This window comes from Phasianus colchicus, chromosome 1, assembly GCF_987193195.1.
Source record: "Phasianus colchicus chromosome 1, bPhaCol1.hap1.1, whole genome shotgun sequence".
Classification (NCBI taxonomy): Eukaryota; Metazoa; Chordata; class Aves; order Galliformes; family Phasianidae; genus Phasianus; species Phasianus colchicus.
Window position 1 is genome coordinate 48,326,136 of NC_143436.1, and position 18,911 is coordinate 48,345,046.

The window sequence follows — 18,911 nt, forward strand, 5'->3', positions numbered from 1 at the left end:
TGGGCCTTTCAGGTCAGAGTTAAACATAGTTGTCTGAGCAGATGCTTGGCATCAAGAGTCTTACTTTCATAACAGGGTGCAGATCTCTTTCTGCTGACTGGAGTAACTTGAAGATATTTACTTCATAACATCTGTTGTATAGAAATGGAACTGCAAAATGAATTGGACGAACGGGAGGAAAACATCGATGAAACTGAAAGCGAGAAGATACCAGAAGGAGGGGTGGGCACTGTCTTCCTGGAGCAGCTGGGGACAAGAACAGACTGCAGCGAGCGGTTGGACCACACAAACTTCCGCTTTCTGCTGTGGAAAGCGTTAGAGAAGTTCCCAGACAGGGTGGAGCCCAGGTCAAGGGAACTTTCCCCGCTTCTTCTGAGGTTCATTAGGTAAGTACTTTTCACATGTTCTTTGGGAAGACACATTGCTTTCTGTTGATTTTGGTGTTGCTGAGCTTTGAGTCAACAGCTAGTTCTTTATAGACTATTTCCTAAATGCATTCCTGATACGATACCTGTTCCCAGCTAACATAACTTTTTGATTGAAAAGTGGATTCTGTTGGAGTATGATGCACGTGGGGTAGATGTGACATCATGGCAGGGAAGAGTTTCTAATAGTCCTTTTCTATAATTAGAATGCTTATGTTTTGCTTGCCTTCCTGGAAAAATAAACTGCACTGTGCTACGTTAGTTTCCTGCATTTTCTCTCACACTGCCATACGTGCTGTTCATTGCTCACTCTAGCAAACACAACCCCCCTTTCCCTGCACAAAGCCTTTTTACGGAATTCTCATAACTCAGTGATTCTCTTTTCCCCTTTTCACCTGGTACCTCCAGTATTCTCTAGCGTATATGACTACTGCCTTGCATCGCTACAGCTTGTAGGCAAAGAAGCTTGTACTTGGTGCAAGACACTCCCTTGAGAGTTTTTAGCTGTACAGCATCCCAAAACACAGCAACATGAACAAGAATTCTGGATTGTACAGTTTGAATTTGTTCTTGCCCTGAAACCCTGAAAAAATGCTTCCTAATTCTTTTCTTTCTTTTCTTTTCTTTTTTTTTTTTTTTAACAAAGAAATGAATACTACCCAGCAGATTCGTTAGTGGCTCCAACTCAGGATCTTAGGAAGAAAACTACTGGTACAGTCATAGCAAAAGAAGTATCAGGTGAAGAAGTTAACGATGTTAATATGGAGGAGGAAGACGAGGAAGAAAAGGAAGAAGGAGAACCGATTACTGTAGGGCTTCCAAAAAAGAAAACAAGAAGAGCTGCTGCTAAGTAAGTATTTTTAGTTTTCTGTTCCTAGTAATTTCATGGGAAGTCAGATTCAGTGATTTCTGCCAAGATAAAAGCTATTTGTAGGCATATTCATTTTTCTTCTTTTGCTTGCACTTTTTTCCAGTGGATTTTAAGAATTTTAAAGTCAAATTCTGTTTGTATAGTGCCATACAAAGGACCTGTTCGGGCTTTATCATTATATCTGAGATGCTGTGGTTTTGTTACTTTTAAGTGATGTGGTATTCTGAAGCCATTGTGAAGTACCTGTAGTCCCTTAGCTTCTCTGTTTGTATCTTTTGATCTTTTAAAACGATGGGCGTTGCCAAACACTTTAAAGATTCAGACTATTCAGTTAGGTATTTTTGATACTGGGATCCTGTTATTATCTACCTGTTAAATATCTTGATCCCACTTGTCTTCTTGTGGACACAGGTTGTTACACTTTTTTTTTCATTTGCTGATACAAAGCTCCATGGCATTGTAATGTCAGTGTTTTACAATACTGAATACTTAGAGGAAGTGGGTCTATATGAATTCTCTGTGATTTCTTTAGTGTAGTCTCTTTAAGTTGATAACATCTGTCAAAGTGTCCATTACAAGCAATTCATTTACATTTGTATTCTGCCTGTTTTTTGTTGTTTTTTTTGCAAAGAATAGTGCTGGTAATCACAGAGAACTTCAAAATATCACCTTACATTTTGGAACACTATGAGTTTTTGAGATGTCACCTATATTGATATGTAATCCCAGGTTCCTTAAAGGTGAACAAAATTCTTGATTTTGCTCTCAGGTTCTGGCTTACATCTAGAATTTAGCAGCAATAAAAATTCAGTGACAGTTCAAGATTTTTATAAAAAATAAAAAAGCAAAGCAAAACTTCCATCTCAGAATGTCCACGTACTTAAGTAGAAGTATTAGTTCCTCCTAGTGGTAACAAGTCTATAAAAGATTTGCTGGAGACGTGTTAATGAGTTCTGGAGTGACCTCTTTTTGTCTGGGCCCTGGGCAGAACTGCTGCCAGCTCTGTGCTACTGACCTGGGGCTCTCACTGATGATGGCTCACCTCTAGCTGGTGCAGCAGGAGAACCCATGGCTGCCCTGTGCTCCTTGTGGGGTTGCTGGCAGATGTTTGGCTCAGCCTAGCTGAACATCTGGAGGGTTGAGTGTGAACCACTGTGGGTAGACACTGAATGGGGACAGCCTCTGCCTACCCCACAGCACATGTGGTAGATGAAGTCTTAACCTCTTCCTTACCTCAGTTGCCTCTCTCCAGGGGGGCAGATTTGGGAGTGGCAAAGCCTCTTTTATAGGAACTTCTTCCTGACTGTGCCTGTAGCATGGCATAAGTTCAGCACAGTCTGTGGTTAAATGCAGTCCTTTATGTTGATAGAAGTTAAGGACAGGTAAATAAAGAGATGAATTCAAGTTTGAAGTTCCAAGCATAGGCTGGGAAGAAGTAAGCCGCATCCTAACTGTATTCCTTTCACACCAAAGACCAAGCCCATCCAGTGCTACTGAGGAAGTGGCCTTCTCTTTGCAGTGAGGTGACACCTAGGAGAAACTGTGTAGGTGAGAGAGCAGGATACAACCTGCCATACCTCTGAAATAGAGACCTATAGACTTGGGATCCTGTTGAGTTTTCCTTCTTGTTAATCAACTTTATAAAAAGTTTCCCTAATGTTGTGATAATTGTTTTGTTTTGTTTTACAGGCAACTGATAGCTCACTTACAGGTTTTCTCTAAGTTCTCCAATCCTCGTGCATTGTATCTGGAGCAGAAGCTAAATGCATTGTATACCCAGGTACTTGCTGGCATTTAGAAAAATTGCTCATAAATACACCATTTTCTGAATGCAGTGCCTGCAACTGTAAAACCCTGTTGTTTTATGAACTCAGCCACGTTAGCTAGAAAAGGAGCTGTGCTTGAGTAGGCTTTGTAGCAGGCTTCAGGTGAAGTGAGCCACTTAGCAAAGACCTGCTTTTGAGATAACTGATTCAGTTTCTCAGGAGTGGGTCATTTGAATGGATCTGGCAACTGAAAAAGCAATGGGCCTTGGCAGTGTGGAAACATGGCTGTAAGGAGAGCAGGAGGCACAGCAAGATCTGGAAGAGGATTTTGAATCCAAAGCCTGGTGAAGAGCTGAAGGCATCTGTTATTGTCATACAGTGTTATATCAATAGGGAACACGGTTGATGTGAAGAACAGATCAAATTGTTGTAGGCCTACGGCTGTCAACATTTGTCATTGTGACTTCTGAGATACAAAATGTATTAAATTCAGGATCTTCATCCTGTCTAGCATCTGGAGAATAGAAGTGGAACAGTAGTCATCATTATGAAAAAAAAAAAAAACTTCTGTGGAAAGAAGTCTCTCTCCCTCTTTTTCCTTTGATTGGTTCTAGTGGCTGATGATAGCAGTCCTTTGCTGGCATACGAACGTACATTTGCTGTGCGTAGTGTATTACTGTCATTATCAATAACATAGAAACTGAAGATAAACAGACATTAAGTGAAAAAGAAGCAAACAAGAATTGAAGAGTAGAGCCTAGATAATCCTTATCTAACCAAGACTCCATTCTAATTTTGAATAAGGAAAACAGGAAAACGAATCTAAAAGTGAGATGCACCCTTAAGAGTGCATTTCATTAATTATGTCATATGTTGTTGGTTCTGGATTTGTTCAGATGTTTGGGTTTTACTCTGATCTCAGTTTGTGTTCTCTGACAGTGCAGTCCATGGACTGTAGAACTATATTAAATGATGTGAACTTAACTAGTTCTCTGCTGTAGGTTCTTTCTGGTTCTTGTTGTGCAAGTTGGAAGGTCTATTTGTTCCCAAACTTGAGAGCTTCTGAGGAGTATCAGTTCTGGGTCAGTCAACCTGAGAATTTTGCACAGGCACAGCTGTTCCATGTGTTTACATATTCTTGGGAAAATACTGAGCAGATGTGTACAGTGTGTCAGCACATTTATTATCACTGGTGTGTCCAGCTGTCAAAAGAACGGTGTAGCAGAGTGACCTTTGATGACTGCAGCATGTGTTGTTTCGTAGGAGACTGAAGAGCTGATAAGGATGTAGCTTGGGGAAATGATCTGTATTTCTTTGGTGCCTGGGCTGTGAGGATTAATCTTCTAGAGAAGGTGAATCTGAGCGAGGCCTTGTATATCAGGTCTGATGAGTATTTTGTTTGTCAAAAGAAGGAAAGGCATGTGTCTAGGGTTGGTTTGAGTAGCCTTCTATTTAATCTGGTCTTACTAGATGCACAACTGAGGCTGAAAACTCAAGCTGATGGTGGCCCAAAAAGATGATTGTGAAAAAACAATTATAATTTGGCTACTGGGGTCAAGGGGCTGGGGTGTGTGTATAAACTGCCAGCAGCTACATCTGGTTTTTATGAGTGACAGTTGTATTTACGCATCTCAACATTAGACTTGCAACACATGTTCTGCTTTTATTTTGGCAGAGTAATCCAAAACATGCTTGAGTTTGGAAGTTTTGGGTTGTTCAGCTATTTTTGTTAGGCAGTTCTGCAATTCTGGATATGGCTCACTTCCTTTCTTTTGTCACCTGCAGTTACTGTCCCACCAAGACCAGAGTGTGCAGAGAATAGCTCTTGACTGTATCATGACATACAAGCATCCTCATCTACTGCCATACAGGTGAAAATCTTTGCACTGTTTTAGTATCAGGAATGAGTCTGTCATCATACATCTGCTTGGAATCACTTGCCTCAGATAGCCTTCCTTGCTTGTGTTTGTTGAAGAAACATAAATTCTAATCTTAGCCAGCTGTATTTTTCCTACCTAAAACAGAAAATAAGGCCATAAGGAAGTAGTATGTCAGTGTGTCTTTTTTGGCAAAAAAGAAAAATTGCAGTACTTTCATTTTGTCACAAATGTGCTCAGCAATTGCATCATTTTCAAAGAGGTCTTTTGTTGCAGTGGTTTATAACCATCCAGTGAAAACAGCTGCATAAAACTGTAGCTGTTGATGGAATATTCTCTTCAGAACGTGTTCAGAAGATACTTCTTACAGGATTAGCTTAAACTTGCTGAGTTTTAAAGTGTATTTTTTAAAAAGACTGAGAACACTATACTTTATTAACTTGCATACGGCATAGATAGGAAGGTAGAGATAGATGGGGTGTGTGTGTCTGTTTCTTCTTACAGCCCCCGTCTGCCCAACAAATGATATTTGTTACTCTCAGGGAGAACTTGCAAAGACTGCTGGAGGACAAGAGCTTTAAAGAAGAAATAGTCCATTTCAGTATTTCTGAGGAGAACACGATCGTAAAAATGGAGCATCGACCACATCTTGTCCCTGTTCTGATGAGGTTAGTTACAAAGTGCTGGGGTGAAGGTTTCATGTCAAAGTACTGTGAGCAGAGATGTGATGCTGCTGCTTCTCATTTTAAACAGTTGAGATAAGTCTAAGGTTAATGGTATAGTTTGACTTTGTGATCTTATACGTAGCTTCCTTCTTAATGCCACTATGCAATGTGGTAGGCAATTGGTGTCCTTTTGCTAAATACTGTTTCTTCTAAGGCTCTAAGAATACTGTGAGACATTGCAATTCATCATTTATTACCATTTATTCCTACTAAGATATAACAATGCAGGTTGTATAGATTGCTTCTTCAGCAGTGAATGACCTCAAGCTAGCCTGTTGGTATTTTAGCTTTGTATCTGAAGTCTGCTATAGTAAAAGCAGAAGCTGATCTTTCGCTGGCATGTTCCTGAGTGCTGTGTAGTCATTCAGAGGAGTCCCTGAAGAGGGAATTTCCACCTGATTTATTCACACTGCGCAAAGCTTTTAAACCAAGACAAGTTTCTCCCAAAGAGAAAGGGGTAAGGAAGCAGATGGCTTGCTGAAAGCTAATACAACCTCTTTTTGGCTCTTGAAGAATTCTCTATGGCAGGATGAGAAACAAAACGGGGAACAAAACACAGGGCAAGTCTGCAGCAGCCACTCGCATGTCCATCGTTCTGCGGTTTCTGGCCGGCTCACTGCCAGAAGAGATCCGGATGTTCTTGGATCTGCTCTTTGAAGCTGTGAAGCAATTCAGCCATGGTAGGTGCAGGCACCTGGTGCTCTTTGTCTCTGACAGTTTCTTTGGAAGGATGAAAGGGTGAGAATCCCAGGGACTGGGTTTTCCCTGTTTCACTTACAAAACACGATTGCTATCTTTTAAATATCTGAGTTCAGAAAAATGAAGTGATTTGCTACAGCTTTGCAAGTAAGCCATGGCAGGCCAGGAGTGAGCAATTACTGATGTTGTAGGCTGAGCTGGCTGCTTGGCAGCCTCTGTACTGTCCCTCCCTTGTGATGTGCTGTTTTGCACAGGGCTACCAGTATATGACGGCAGTAAACAGATGTTATAAAGAGTAGAAAGAGGTTATAAAGTGCTCTGATACTGTAGCAATGGGAAATGTCTGAATGTCACAGAGATGAATATGTGGAGCTGCCTTTATTTAAAAAGATGAATCTAAGAAACTGTAACTTTGGGCTAAGTTATACTATTATTTATTGAAAATTATTTTCAGTGCTTTTACAGTGCTTTTCTAAGTAAGTGTCCCTTTGTAACAGGGCCTTGCCAGACAGCAGTGCTTCGAAGTATGTCAGAATTGGATTTAGCTAAAGTCCTGCCTCTTGGGCGTCAGCACAGCCTCTTCAATGGTCTCGAAGTTGTGTTGAAAAACATGGGACATTTGATCAGTCAGTACTTGCCTGAAATTCTACAAATTCTGCTCTGCATGACAGCTGTGGTATCCTGCATTCTCCAGCAAAGAGAAAAGGTATAGTAAACACTACATGTACCTCTTTGCATCCGAGATGTGGATGAAATTTCTTTTCCTACTGCATGGCTTAGCTTGCAGTACACACACCTTCACTGATTCAGATAAAGATAATTTCAGTGCCTGCATGCAGTGAAGCTTAGCAGTTCGATGTCAGTCAAAATAGAGGCCAGTGATACTAAATGTGCTGCAGGGCTTGGATAGTACGAGCAGAGTTGATATGTTCAGGACCCTGCTTTGGAGTTCTGTTTTTGTTTGAGTTAGTGAAGGCTGGAAGTTGCTACCTGCCTGCTCTGTAGAAGGATGGACATGAGGGCAAGGTAGACGATTCATTGTAAGATCATAACAGGGTCATATGGCTGGAGGTTGAATTTGATATTAGAGATGTAGCTTCTTGGCTGCAGGGCTAGAACACTGGAGCAGGGAAAGGAGAGGATTTCAAGTTTCTTGCCTGCAGACTTGAGAGTAAAACTTACCTTGAGATGCTTTGTTGCATTGCTGGGTCCCACGGGAGCTCAGCATTGTGGGTGATCACAGTGATTATGTATAATGATAGTCTCCTGTCATGGGATATAGGGAGAACATGGCTATGAGCCATGCTTTCAGCATACTAGTAGCACATACAGCTCTGCATCAGAAGCAGCCGTGCCAAGCCAGTGTCACAGTCTGAGTGTCAGCCAGCTACTTGCGGAGCACTGAGAATGTTTTTTCCCTGGTGTGCAAAGGCTGTACTTGCAGAACAAATCAAGCAAGGAAAATATTCTGTTAAAGATTGGCTGCAACTAGAAATGGGCCATGTTGGCTTATTGCCACCTTTTGATCAAGAGAGCAGTACAGAGACTCCTGAGCTCGATCTGGCACCAATAACACCTTAACTGCCAGGAGGGCACAGTGGCAGGGCTAACTGTCCAGAGGGGAGGGATATGGCTGTTCTGTTTTGATTTTACTGCTAGCACTTCTTTTTAACACTGCACAGTGTCTTGTGGAAGCCGTTATCTTGAGGGTATGTTATCAGTTGCTTGGAATTAATGACTTTGAGCCAAGCTTTCCTGCCTTTCTAAAACCTTTCTTTGTCAGGCTTCAAACCAAGCAGAACAGAAAATGCTCAAGTCTAGTCCTGTGCAGAGCCTGATCTTAGGTGAGAAACAGGCAAACTGCACAGTCATCATCATCACTGATTATTAAAAGGAATTATGAGATGGTAGACTGAGCAAGTAATGTGTTGAAAGGAATATTGCAATGATAGACTGAGCGAGGGATGTTAGGTAATGAAGGTTCTGTCACCATGTGCTTGTTCTTGCCAGGACCCATCTGAGTGAACATCTGAAATTAGAACTTGTCTTGAAAACAGTCCGTCAACGACTCAAGTCCTTGCAGTCAGTTCATTAGGATAGTAGCATCCCATAGTCCAGCCTTAGCAGTGGATTGCATGTGCTTACATGTTAAACTGAGAGGGGAGTTTCTGAGCTGCTTCTTTCATTACTGGGATAGTCAGATTTTTTCCTGGGTTACTACCATAAACCTGTCACCATTTTGTTACTTGGGGAGTGACGGTTTATCATTTTCCTGAACTTAATTTAGCACTTCATTAGTCCATAAGATGTTAAAAGCTCAAGGAGGAGTGTGAGAAATCTGTTTGTCTTGGCTAATGATTAGCTGACATTCTTGAGGGTTGAGAGTAATTTATTGCAGGCTGATAATGCCTGGGAGTTAAACATCTACACTGACATTTTAAGCTAAGTTATTCATTTCCTATTTCCTTCTGACTGTGTTCAGTGGTGAGTTTCTTTGTTCACTCAAAGTCTTGATCTCAGGGGACTGCTTTTCTGGAAGTTAAACTAAAGGTAGCCATTAGCAATAGCAGCCTGGTTTGTGCTTGCTGAGTGAAAGCAGGATCAGGTATTTGGCCCTTCAGGCAGCTTATTGCTGCTTGGAAGCTGCTTGCACACCATTTCGTTAGTACATTTCAGTATAGCTTAGGAGATTCCAAGCGAGATTCCAAGCTGCTTTGCAGAATAGGAACCTACGTGTGTTTATTCAGCATGGTGGTCTGTGATGCGTAATGGAGGCCTTGAAGATCCCAAGATGTAGTCTTGATCTCCATTGTTTCTGAGACAGGAGTCAGTAGCTCTGCACTGTGCAGTGTACCTGTTCTTGGAATTGTCTCAGGTTTTTCCTATAAGCTGCATTGCATGATACAGAAATAACTCAGGTTACTCAAATCATAACAGGGAGAAGAGTCAGAATGCAGCAGTGTGTAAATAACCTCATGACTAGCTGTATGGCTGACTTCCTTCCTTAGACTTTTCCCCCAAAAGTATATGGAACATCCTTCTATAACCAAATGCTGTAGCTCTGCGTTCTGTTGCATCTGTGGCCAGTGAATTGCTATATTTAACTTCTGAGCAAATAGTGATTGTTCTTGCAGAGGTTTTACTGTTTTGTCTGTTGTTTTGTTTTTACAGGTTCAGCCACGGTTGATTAATCCGCTGAAGAACTTGAGGCGCCTTGGACTCAAGCTTGTGGTTGAGTTTTTTTCTGATCATGAGACTTACAGTTTTAGTGTGGAAGAGATTGATGCAGTTTTCCATGCAGTGGTATGGCCTCAGGTAATGTGTTTCTTCTTCCAGACTGGCATCTGCGTAACCTGTACCATGCAGGGACTCCAGTTCTGTGGCATTCTGATGTGTGTGTGGAAGGGCAGATTTGGCTCAAGTCTGATTAGTCCTGAGTAATTAAGTCTCATGCTTAAGTACAAAATGAGTTCTTTTGAATAAAATGGATGTGATGTCTCTGTTCTTTAGCCACAGAAGCAGGCTTCTATTTTAGGGAAGCAAAATGATACTTCTGGGTCAGTCCTAGGTGCATTTTGTTGGTTTTCTATCTGAAAGTTACTGGACCTGTGATGGAGGATTAGAGAAACAAACATAAGTGGGCTTTCCTGCTGCTGCCAGAAAGGGAGGACTGCAGCATCGTCCTTCAGTGGGCTGTGTGCTCTTCTGCTGTCCTGCCAAGAGTCCTGTTTGAGCACAGTTACAAAGCAGAGGGTTGCAGTTTTCATCAGAGAACTTCAGACCCCCTTTTAGTTGGGAAAATGCACTCTTGGGAGAGAGAAATTGTGCAGTATTGAAAATAAAACAGTGTTGATTACATCTGGCAATGCATTTAGCTGTGTATTTCACTAGGCTGAGCAGCAGGGACTTGTCTATCCCAGTCTTTCCAAGCCGTGTGGAGCAAAGCAGTGAAAACTTACTTTGGTCCCAGAGCAGTAAAAGCATGTAGTCCAGGCATTGAGTCAGCAAAGTACTTAATGCTTGTAAGTGCATTGCATTTGGAAATGCTCTGTAAATCTGAACAGAATATAGAATTGTTGAAAAGTTACAATTCCTGTTTTCCTGGTAGATGTCAGGAAGACAACACTAATTTTGGAGCTTGAATTGTAGCATGATCCAGAAGCTCCCTCTAGAGGGAATTTCTGCCAGTTAACTTGGTGAGGGTTTGGTTTTAGCAGAAAAATGTTTTGACTTAACAGCTTTTGAGGCTGTAGAACTGATACATATAAAAACTTTGTTTAATGCAGCTGTGCCTGGAGTTGCAGTTTGCTGCAGCTGAGAAGTTGGAAGTGTGGGAGGTACAAGTCTTGGGTTCATGCCTGAGGGTCATAGGCAAGTCCAGGAGAGGTGGTTAGGTCTCTGTGGCAAGTGTGAGGATCAATGGAGAGTCACTTTTAGGGGAGGACAAAAAACGTAGACGGAGCGATGTACAAAGAATGAGATAAACAAACAGTATTGAAGGAGGTGGAAAAACAACAAAAGATTTGCTTTCTAAAAGAAACAATATAGTTTGTAGTGGGGTCTTTGTTAGAAATGGGTTTTTAATTGGCTTTGTGTACTTATATTGCATTGGTGTCTGATCTGTATCTCCTTCAGGTTTGCAGGTTGGCTTCAGAGAGCCAGTATTCTCCAACTTTTCTGCTCAAACTCATTTACACTTGGAGTAAGAATCCTAGGTAAGTAAGTGCTCTTGCAGTGAAACTCAAGTATCTCAAATACACCACGTTTTTGTTAAAATGATCACAACACTCTTAACAGGTTATGAATAATTATGTCAAAACTCATCTTCTCCACTAGGCTTGTTACTCTTTTGATAGCAGCCCAGATGCAGTTCTGAAGCTTTACATTTTATGGCAATTAAGATATTTTTAGTGAGCTGTTTTTCCCGTACGTGAACAACCAAACAGATATATAGACTAAGCCCAGCTCATGGGTCAGGAGGAGAGTGAATTCTTAGAATGTGCCTGCATCTAAACCAATTACTTTTATGTAAGTCCTCTGAGGAGATGGAGAGGGCAGTTTGACAAGATGATTTTATTCTTGTTTTATGATACTGTATTTCTTTCTACTTTGCGAAAGAAAATGGGCAAATTCAGCACAGAATTCTGAGACTGAAAGTTGAAAGAGAGCCTTTTTTGAGGCAGACACTATGAGAAATTCCATCTCTGCTATCTTGAGTGGTTTTCAACGCTTCCACTGACATGCTGCTTTTCCTTTGCTGAAATGTCCAACTTCTCTTTTGAGACTTGTCCTTTGTAAGAATGAAGAACTTGCACACAAACTTACAATAAAAAAAATTGGATTATTAAGATAGGAGCAAGCTCTGACAGGAGTCTTGGGAAACATTTGCAGAGAAAGGACTAAGCTTAGATGATGCTATCTTGAAGCGTGAAAAGAAACCTGATGACCTTTCAACCTCCATTCCTTCTACTTTTCATGGCCCATTGGTGTGGCTTCTGTGCTTTTTCCCATTATCTTTTTTGTATGACTCTGCACAAAAGAATTATGAAGTTCTGTACTTAAATTTTCAGCATATCTTTTTAATAATAATCTTCTCAGGTATTTCCCTCTACTGGCCAAGCAGTATCCGGATCGTCCAGAGTATGATATACTGTCCAATGTGTTTGCTGTCCTGTCAGCCAAGAATCTGTCTGAGGCAACATCCAATCTTGTGATGGACATTGCTGATAGCCTTCTCAACAGCCCCGATTTTGAACCCACGGAGCAGGTTTCCAGTTTGAACGTGACTGACTGTGTTGTCCTGAACACTGGTGAAGTGACAGAAGGTATCTGTGTAAGAGCCATGAGAGGCCTATTGGGTGGTTTGGAAAGAGGTGTTAGATTATGATGAGATTGTCTTTGCCTTGAGTGAGCATACAGGGAAGGAGGCTTCAGGGAAAAGTCATTGTACAGATTTCTCTTGGCATGCTCAAAAAATGTTAAGTTCTGCTTATGTCGTGACAAGTAAGATCCAGGTTTGAATATGGATAAGGAGAAATTCCCTATGAAGAGCCAACACTTAGTAGGGCTGTAATGGAAGTGCTAGTGCACGTTCCCAGCAGTACGTTCATAATTCCCCCTGATTTTTCTTCCACTCCTTTACTTGCATTTCCTCGGTTGTTTGTGTGGGCTGAATCTTCCTTCTGTTGCACAGAGCTTGCCTTGTTGCTTGCAGCGCAGAGTTGAGTGTTGCTGACTGTTGTATTCCTTACAGAGTCCCTCAGCCTAGGTTGTCGCTTGGTCCTACCTCACGTTCCTGCCATACTTCAGTACTTCAGCAAAACAATGTTAAATGTGGAGAAAATGAAAAAGAAGAAGTACAGAGCCCAAGTCAGCAAAGAGCTGAGTATACTCTCCAAGTAGGTGATTCTTCAGTGCTCAAAACAGTTGAAGGGTAGAAGGGGGGAAGAAGAAAGAATCATTTCTTAATAGGCTGCAAATTAGAAACATTGTCTGAAACTATTTAAATCTAGAGCGTTTGAAAATACCTGCATCTGTCATTGACCTTGGAAGCTGCTGATGACCAACTGGAAGTGTTCAGAAATTTACTCTAGCTGTTTCTTTTTGCTGGTAATCAAACCAATACTTCTTGAGATAGGAAAAGATACAGATGGGATTGCAGTCATGTAGAACTGAATAGGAAAGTCTTACTAGCCTGAGAGCAGGTGGATGGGCTGACAATACCCTGGGATGGAGCACTGGTGCTGACTGAATCCTTCTTTGCTCTATACTGATTGGATTGAAATAAACAGTAAATTACATTCTCTTATCGTGCAGGATCAGCAAATTTATACAAGAAAAAAGTCAGAATTCAGTGCTTGTGAGTCTCCTTCTTCCTTTCCTTCACCAGAGTAACATTGAACAAGTAAGTAGAAATGAATTATCCCCCCTAATTAAAAATGCAGTTTCCTTTCTGTGAAGTAGATTTATTTAAGATGCATTTAAAGCTTATTGGTTACATGCCATTTCTCGTGATCAGTCTGAAATCAAGTCTTCATGAGTTTGTAGTCCACTCAGCAGTGTGTTACTGTGTATTGATGGATATAAAGCCACTGGGTGCTTTGCAGGAATGCCAGTGTCACAGCTGACTTTTGCCTTTTCTCCTGGGAAAGGTTTGCAGAAGTGTTTGTACAATCTTTGCTTCCTTTGCTGCAGTAGTCAGTTCACCCAATTCCTTGCCAAGTTTTACACAAATGCTCTCTTCAACTTGTGCTTCATACATCACAAATCACAAGTGACAGAATTTAGACAGAATGTGAGTAAATGTGAATGTAATACATGCTGTGCAGTGAGCTTTCATTGGTTTGTTGCAAGATAAAAGGCAAATGTTGTATAGAACTATTAACTCGCCGCCATATTTCCTGATTGCCTGCATCCTTGGATCATGGTATGGGTCTTGTTTTTCCTTAAATGACATGCAGTTGCTCAAGAACAGGTTTCAGGATTTCAGAAAGAACTGCTAGGCTGCAGCCTGTAACTTCTGCTTTGCAGATGGTCATAGAAACTGGTTCACAGTTTCTTTTTTATGTTTGTGAATCGTTAGTGAACTGTCTGTAATTTCCCTTCAGGGAGACCATACAGGTAGATGGTACTGTTCATGATCATTTCACAGATTGGAGAAAGGTGACTTTGTAAAGCTCTATTGCTTCTCTAACCTAATTGAGGTCCTACTCTAATGGAGTAGTCAGAGGAAATGCCCAAAATAGAAGTTAGCTTTGTGACAACACTCTCCTCAAACTCTGTGCTCATGTCTAATTGAAAGATTGCAAGTGCTTCTGAAGTGTGGTGGTTTCAATGAATGTCCTCCCAGTTTTTTGTTCAAATTCAGTGTCTGTGATCTGAATAAAATACAGCGAAGTTTACTCTGTGTTTTGAAATATTTCCCAATTAATCTCATGAAGTTTCAGTAGTTACTGATAGCGATGTATCTCTTTCAGGATGCAGAGATTGACATTCTGGAGACAGTGCAGAACTTGCTGAGGCATTGCTCAAACCCTGCAAGCTTTCTCAGACCTCTGGCAAAGCTATTTTCTGTCATCCAGAACAAACTGTCTCGACAGAAGTTGTGCTTGGTATTTCAGGTACTGCATTTTTACACATCTTTCTGTGCTGTTTTTGCAGATCAAAAACAAAATAAATGCAATCATCTTTGTTGTACATGAGCTTAAGAAACTTTTTAATCTCTGACGTATTAAGTTGAAGTGAACTAAATGTATTGCATGTTGCAGACATCAGTGTTCTGCAAGAAGACTGGTAAAACTTTTGTTTGCAGCCTACTTGGTGTGAGCATCTCCTCGGTTCTGTTGTGGAAAAGAAGCCAAGTAAAGCACCTTGCATCCATAATGAATTCTTTGTCTTTATAAAATAAGAGTGGTTTTTACCAGCTTGCAGATGATTTTATTCTTATTCTTCTCTCAGATGAATAGCAGTCAGGCTGTTTTGTACTTTCTGAAGTGATTTACATGTCCATTTTTTGTTGTTGTTTTTTTCAATAGGAAAACCCAGGATATCCTCATGTAAATATTTAGAAACTTAGGAAGTTAAAAGATACTTAGCCTGACTTAGAGATGAAATAACATGGGCAAAGTGGCTCTTATTAAGCTTATAAAAGGACTGATATTGGTACTACTTTTTTTTTTTCCTAAATCTCAGGTAGTTAGAGTTGGAAGAAAGTCTGGAGTCCTCCAAATTTATAACAGCTATAACAGTTAAACTGTTTTCCTTTGTTTCTTTTTAGACTTTATCTGATTTGGACAGTGAATTGAAATACATTACAGATGTTGTTAAGGTATGCCCAGCTTCTTTGCTCCCTTTTTTTTCCCCCACGGTTGTTCTGTCAAGTTTCTAGCCTTTTTTATGAATGACTTGTTGCTGTCTCTTAGTTGAATGCCTTTGATCAACGGCATCTTGATGATATCAACTTCGATGTACGCCTCTCAGCGTTCCAGTCAATCACTGCCCACATCAAAGAAATGCAAACAGTGGATATCAACTTCCTCATCCCTGTTATGCACAACTGCTTCTATACCATCCAGGTGGGCTAAATGTTCCTTCTCTTGCTTTGTGTGGCATATTCATTTCATTTCACTGACTGTTGTTTTGCTTTCTGATGCTTCAAAACATTCAGAGAGCAGATGGATTCTTCTCACAAGCACCTCGTTTTAAGCTTCCTCCTTTTGCCTTTTCCCCTGTGTGTCCTGAAGATACAAGTAAAGGTTTCTTTTATGATAAGGATAGCGAGGCACTGGCACAGGTTACCCAGACAGATGCTGACTGTCCTGTCCCTGGAGTCAACTAAGGTCAAGTTGGAGGATCTCTGAGCACCCTGATCAGCTGTAGTGTCCCTGTTCATTGCAGGGGATTTGGACCAGATAACCTTTAAAGGTTCCTTTCAAATAAAAAAAATTCTATGATTCTGTGTTTCTGTGAAATGCACTGCAGCAAGAAGAATAAACCAAGTGCCGGTATACCTGTCTATCAGTGAGCCCTGGAACTCTCTGGTCAGTTTTTTCTTTACAAAAGGCATATTGCAATCTTGATAGGCTGCTTTTCTTTCTGTTGCAGTGTGTTCTGGCTGTGTAGGCTTTCTGCTGATTCAAAATTATTTTTTTTCTGTTTGAGAAAGTGGACATAAGTTAAGGAGTAGAACTTCTGTTGGAGTTGATAGAATTACTGGATCGTTCTAGGCTTTGTTGTGCTATGTACAGTATTACTATTCACTCCAGTCTTTTGAGTAGAAAAAGCTGTTGTATCCAGACTCACGTGGTGCAATTTCTTCATCCACTCAGCTAGGAGATATGGCTCTTAGTGACAACGCAAGCCTTTGCCTCACCAGTTTTATCCACCGCCTGGCAGAAATTGACCACACAGAAGATGACTACAAGGAGCTAATCCAGCACACTCTTCTGGAGTCTCTGAGAAGGGGGCTGAAGAGTAAAACTGAGGTAAGGCACTGCTATCTGGTGACCTATATCCAAGTGTCTTGGGACAGCAAGGCATCCAAGACTTTTTATAGATGAGTCCTTTGAGGATAAGAAATTGTATTGTATTGAGTTTACATTGCAAGGCCCTGGTAATAGGGAGGCTCCAGGGACAGCCTCTGTGAGCAGAGCCCAGCAGCTTCCCCATGTCAGATCAGAGCCAGCTCCAAAAGGAACCTGCTGCTGGCTGTGGGGACCCGTGCTGGAGCTGTCTGCTCCTGAAGGATGGGCCCTTGTGGTGTGGACCCATGTTGGAGCAGTGTTTGAAGAACTGCAGTCTGTGGGAAGTCCGCACAGGACCAGTTCAGGAAGGGTGTCATCACATGGGAGGGATCCCACATGGAGCAGGGGCAAAGAGTGAAAGAGTGACTGAGACTAATGATTAAGGACTGACCACAGTCTCCATTCCCTGTTACACTACACTGCTTGGGGAGGGAGGAGGTTGGAGAGGATGAATGAGGGAGAAGAGATTTTCATTTGCTTTTAATTTCTCTATAATTTGCTATAGGCAATTATATTAACTTCCTTACACTGAGCCTATGTTGCCCATGTAAGCAATTGGTCAGCAATCTCCTTGTCCTCATCTCAACCCTTGAGCCCTTTTTCATTATATTTCTCCCCCTCTTCTTTTGAGGTGGGTGTAGTGAGTGAGTGGTTGTGGTGAAGTTTAGCTGCCCCTTAGAGTGAAACCACCACTTAAGTTGCAGATACATGCTGTAATCAAACTAAACCTTCACTTAAAATCATTATAAAATCTAACAAATTATAGAACCCCGCTGTTGTGTGGAGCTTTTTTTGCTGTTTAGCTTTTCTCAGTTGTAGCTCATCCTTTGGAGCAGAAACTTTAATTTATGTGCAATCTAAACTACAGGTATATCTGGTGTTACCAAATAATGTGACCTGTTGGCATAAAACATCTAAGTGGCAGCAGAGTTGTTCTGAGGAGCATGTAGCTGCCTTTCCAGGGAGTGCTTAACCTTCATGTCTTATTCTTTACAGAGCATCCAGCAAGACTACACGTCTTTGCTTTCCTGCCTCATTCAGACATTCCCAGCAAATCCTGAATTCCGGGATTTGGTCCAGCTGACCAACTGCCACGATCCTGACATGGACTTCTTTGAGAACATGAAACACATGCAGGTAAAAGGCAATGCGCATTCCTTGATGCCCTTTCCCCCCCTTACCAAAGCAAAAGCATTTTACTGTGGAGTGATGTTTTCCTAATTGCCTGTGCCATGTCTTCAAGGAAGAATTGAACCAGTATTATTAGATGTCATTTAAAAGAAAAGAAAAAGAGATGGACATGGAAGTAATGTGTCTGATACCCAAAGATGGCATGTTCTTGTGCCTTTTAATTCACAGTGAAGTATTTCATTGAGTTATAATATTTATTGGGGCAGAAGTCTAGTGAAAGCCCAGATAAGAATGAAAAGGCCGTGGCCTACCCTTGGAGGTGACTGTACTGTGTTTATGTCAGATTGAGCCACCTGCACGACTGCTGTTGGATGCGTGTGCTCCCTTGTGCTAGCTGTGCTTCAAGGGCCACCTCATTCACTCTCCTTTATGTTTGGCTCAGATCCACAGGAGGGCACGAGCTCTGAGGAGACTGGCTAAGCAGCTGACTGAGAAGAAACTTGTGCTGTCTTCCAAATCCCTGCAAAACTACATCATGCCTTATGCTACTACTGCCATTTTTAGTGAAAAAATGCTGAAGGTAGACTTGTAAATTGTATGCATCAGTTTTTGTATTTTCGCCTTACTTGTATTGCTCTCCTTAAAAGACTAGCTGCTTTAAAAGGCTGATGGGTTTATGGAGTGAGTGTTCCCCTTTCAGAGGAGAGCACTGTGCTTCTTTTGGTGGCAGAAAGAGGGTTTGAGGGTGCAGATACAACCTGGATCCAATTCTCTATCTGCTAAAACTGTCCTGTTTCTCCAAACTAAGACTGTAAGCTTGTTTGGGTTGAGTTTTCAGTGCAGGTTTTGTTGTTGTTTGGGTTGTGTTTTGTTTGGTTTCTTTTACTTGAGCTTATATTTGTTTGCATTTTTTGTAATCCATTTGTTTTTTTCCCCTCTCCCTCCATACTATTCTCTTCATATTCAGCTGTGAGTTTAGGCAGCAGAAACGGTGTGTGTGAAACATGGGCTGTAAGCAGTCACTGAGTTGGTCATAAATAACATTTTCATGGGGACTGTGAGAGGGACTGAAAGAACTGATTTCAGAGATTCTCAGCCTGCAGCAGCTTTGTAAATAATGTTTGAAGGGCAGCATTCACTTAGTCGTATTCCATACCTTTTATTTTAAAGCATGAGATGAAATACTTGTAACATCAGTGTAGACAGAACTTTCTGCTTGTAACTTGAAAAATCAAGGTTTCACACATCTGTACAGTACCCTGCAAATTATCAGAAGAACAGCAGAGCTGCTTATGTCAGGCTAAGCAGATGTCATTTTGGGTAATTCACTTCCTTTCAGAAATGTACTTCTGAATTGTTCCTGAATTAGTGCTCAGGCACATGAGCCAGCACCCA

General features: G+C 41.2%; 1 protein-coding gene across 1 annotated transcript in view; it reads left to right on the forward strand.

Moving 5' to 3' along the window:
* The window catches only part of UTP20 (UTP20 small subunit processome component), a 59,120-nt gene that overhangs the window by 19,614 nt on the left and 20,595 nt on the right, over nucleotides 1–18,911 (forward strand). The window contains exons 21-38 of the mRNA XM_031600386.2: nucleotides 143–386; nucleotides 1,072–1,275; nucleotides 2,986–3,076; nucleotides 4,848–4,933; nucleotides 5,482–5,607; nucleotides 6,178–6,344; nucleotides 6,861–7,069; nucleotides 9,535–9,678; nucleotides 10,999–11,078; nucleotides 11,962–12,188; nucleotides 12,617–12,761; nucleotides 13,180–13,267; nucleotides 14,340–14,483; nucleotides 15,140–15,190; nucleotides 15,285–15,437; nucleotides 16,191–16,346; nucleotides 17,382–17,522; nucleotides 17,959–18,096. Coding sequence (XP_031456246.2) covers nucleotides 143–386; nucleotides 1,072–1,275; nucleotides 2,986–3,076; nucleotides 4,848–4,933; nucleotides 5,482–5,607; nucleotides 6,178–6,344; nucleotides 6,861–7,069; nucleotides 9,535–9,678; nucleotides 10,999–11,078; nucleotides 11,962–12,188; nucleotides 12,617–12,761; nucleotides 13,180–13,267; nucleotides 14,340–14,483; nucleotides 15,140–15,190; nucleotides 15,285–15,437; nucleotides 16,191–16,346; nucleotides 17,382–17,522; nucleotides 17,959–18,096 — 2,594 coding nt within the window. The remainder of the gene's footprint in view (nucleotides 1–142; nucleotides 387–1,071; nucleotides 1,276–2,985; nucleotides 3,077–4,847; nucleotides 4,934–5,481; nucleotides 5,608–6,177; nucleotides 6,345–6,860; nucleotides 7,070–9,534; nucleotides 9,679–10,998; nucleotides 11,079–11,961; nucleotides 12,189–12,616; nucleotides 12,762–13,179; nucleotides 13,268–14,339; nucleotides 14,484–15,139; nucleotides 15,191–15,284; nucleotides 15,438–16,190; nucleotides 16,347–17,381; nucleotides 17,523–17,958; nucleotides 18,097–18,911) is intronic.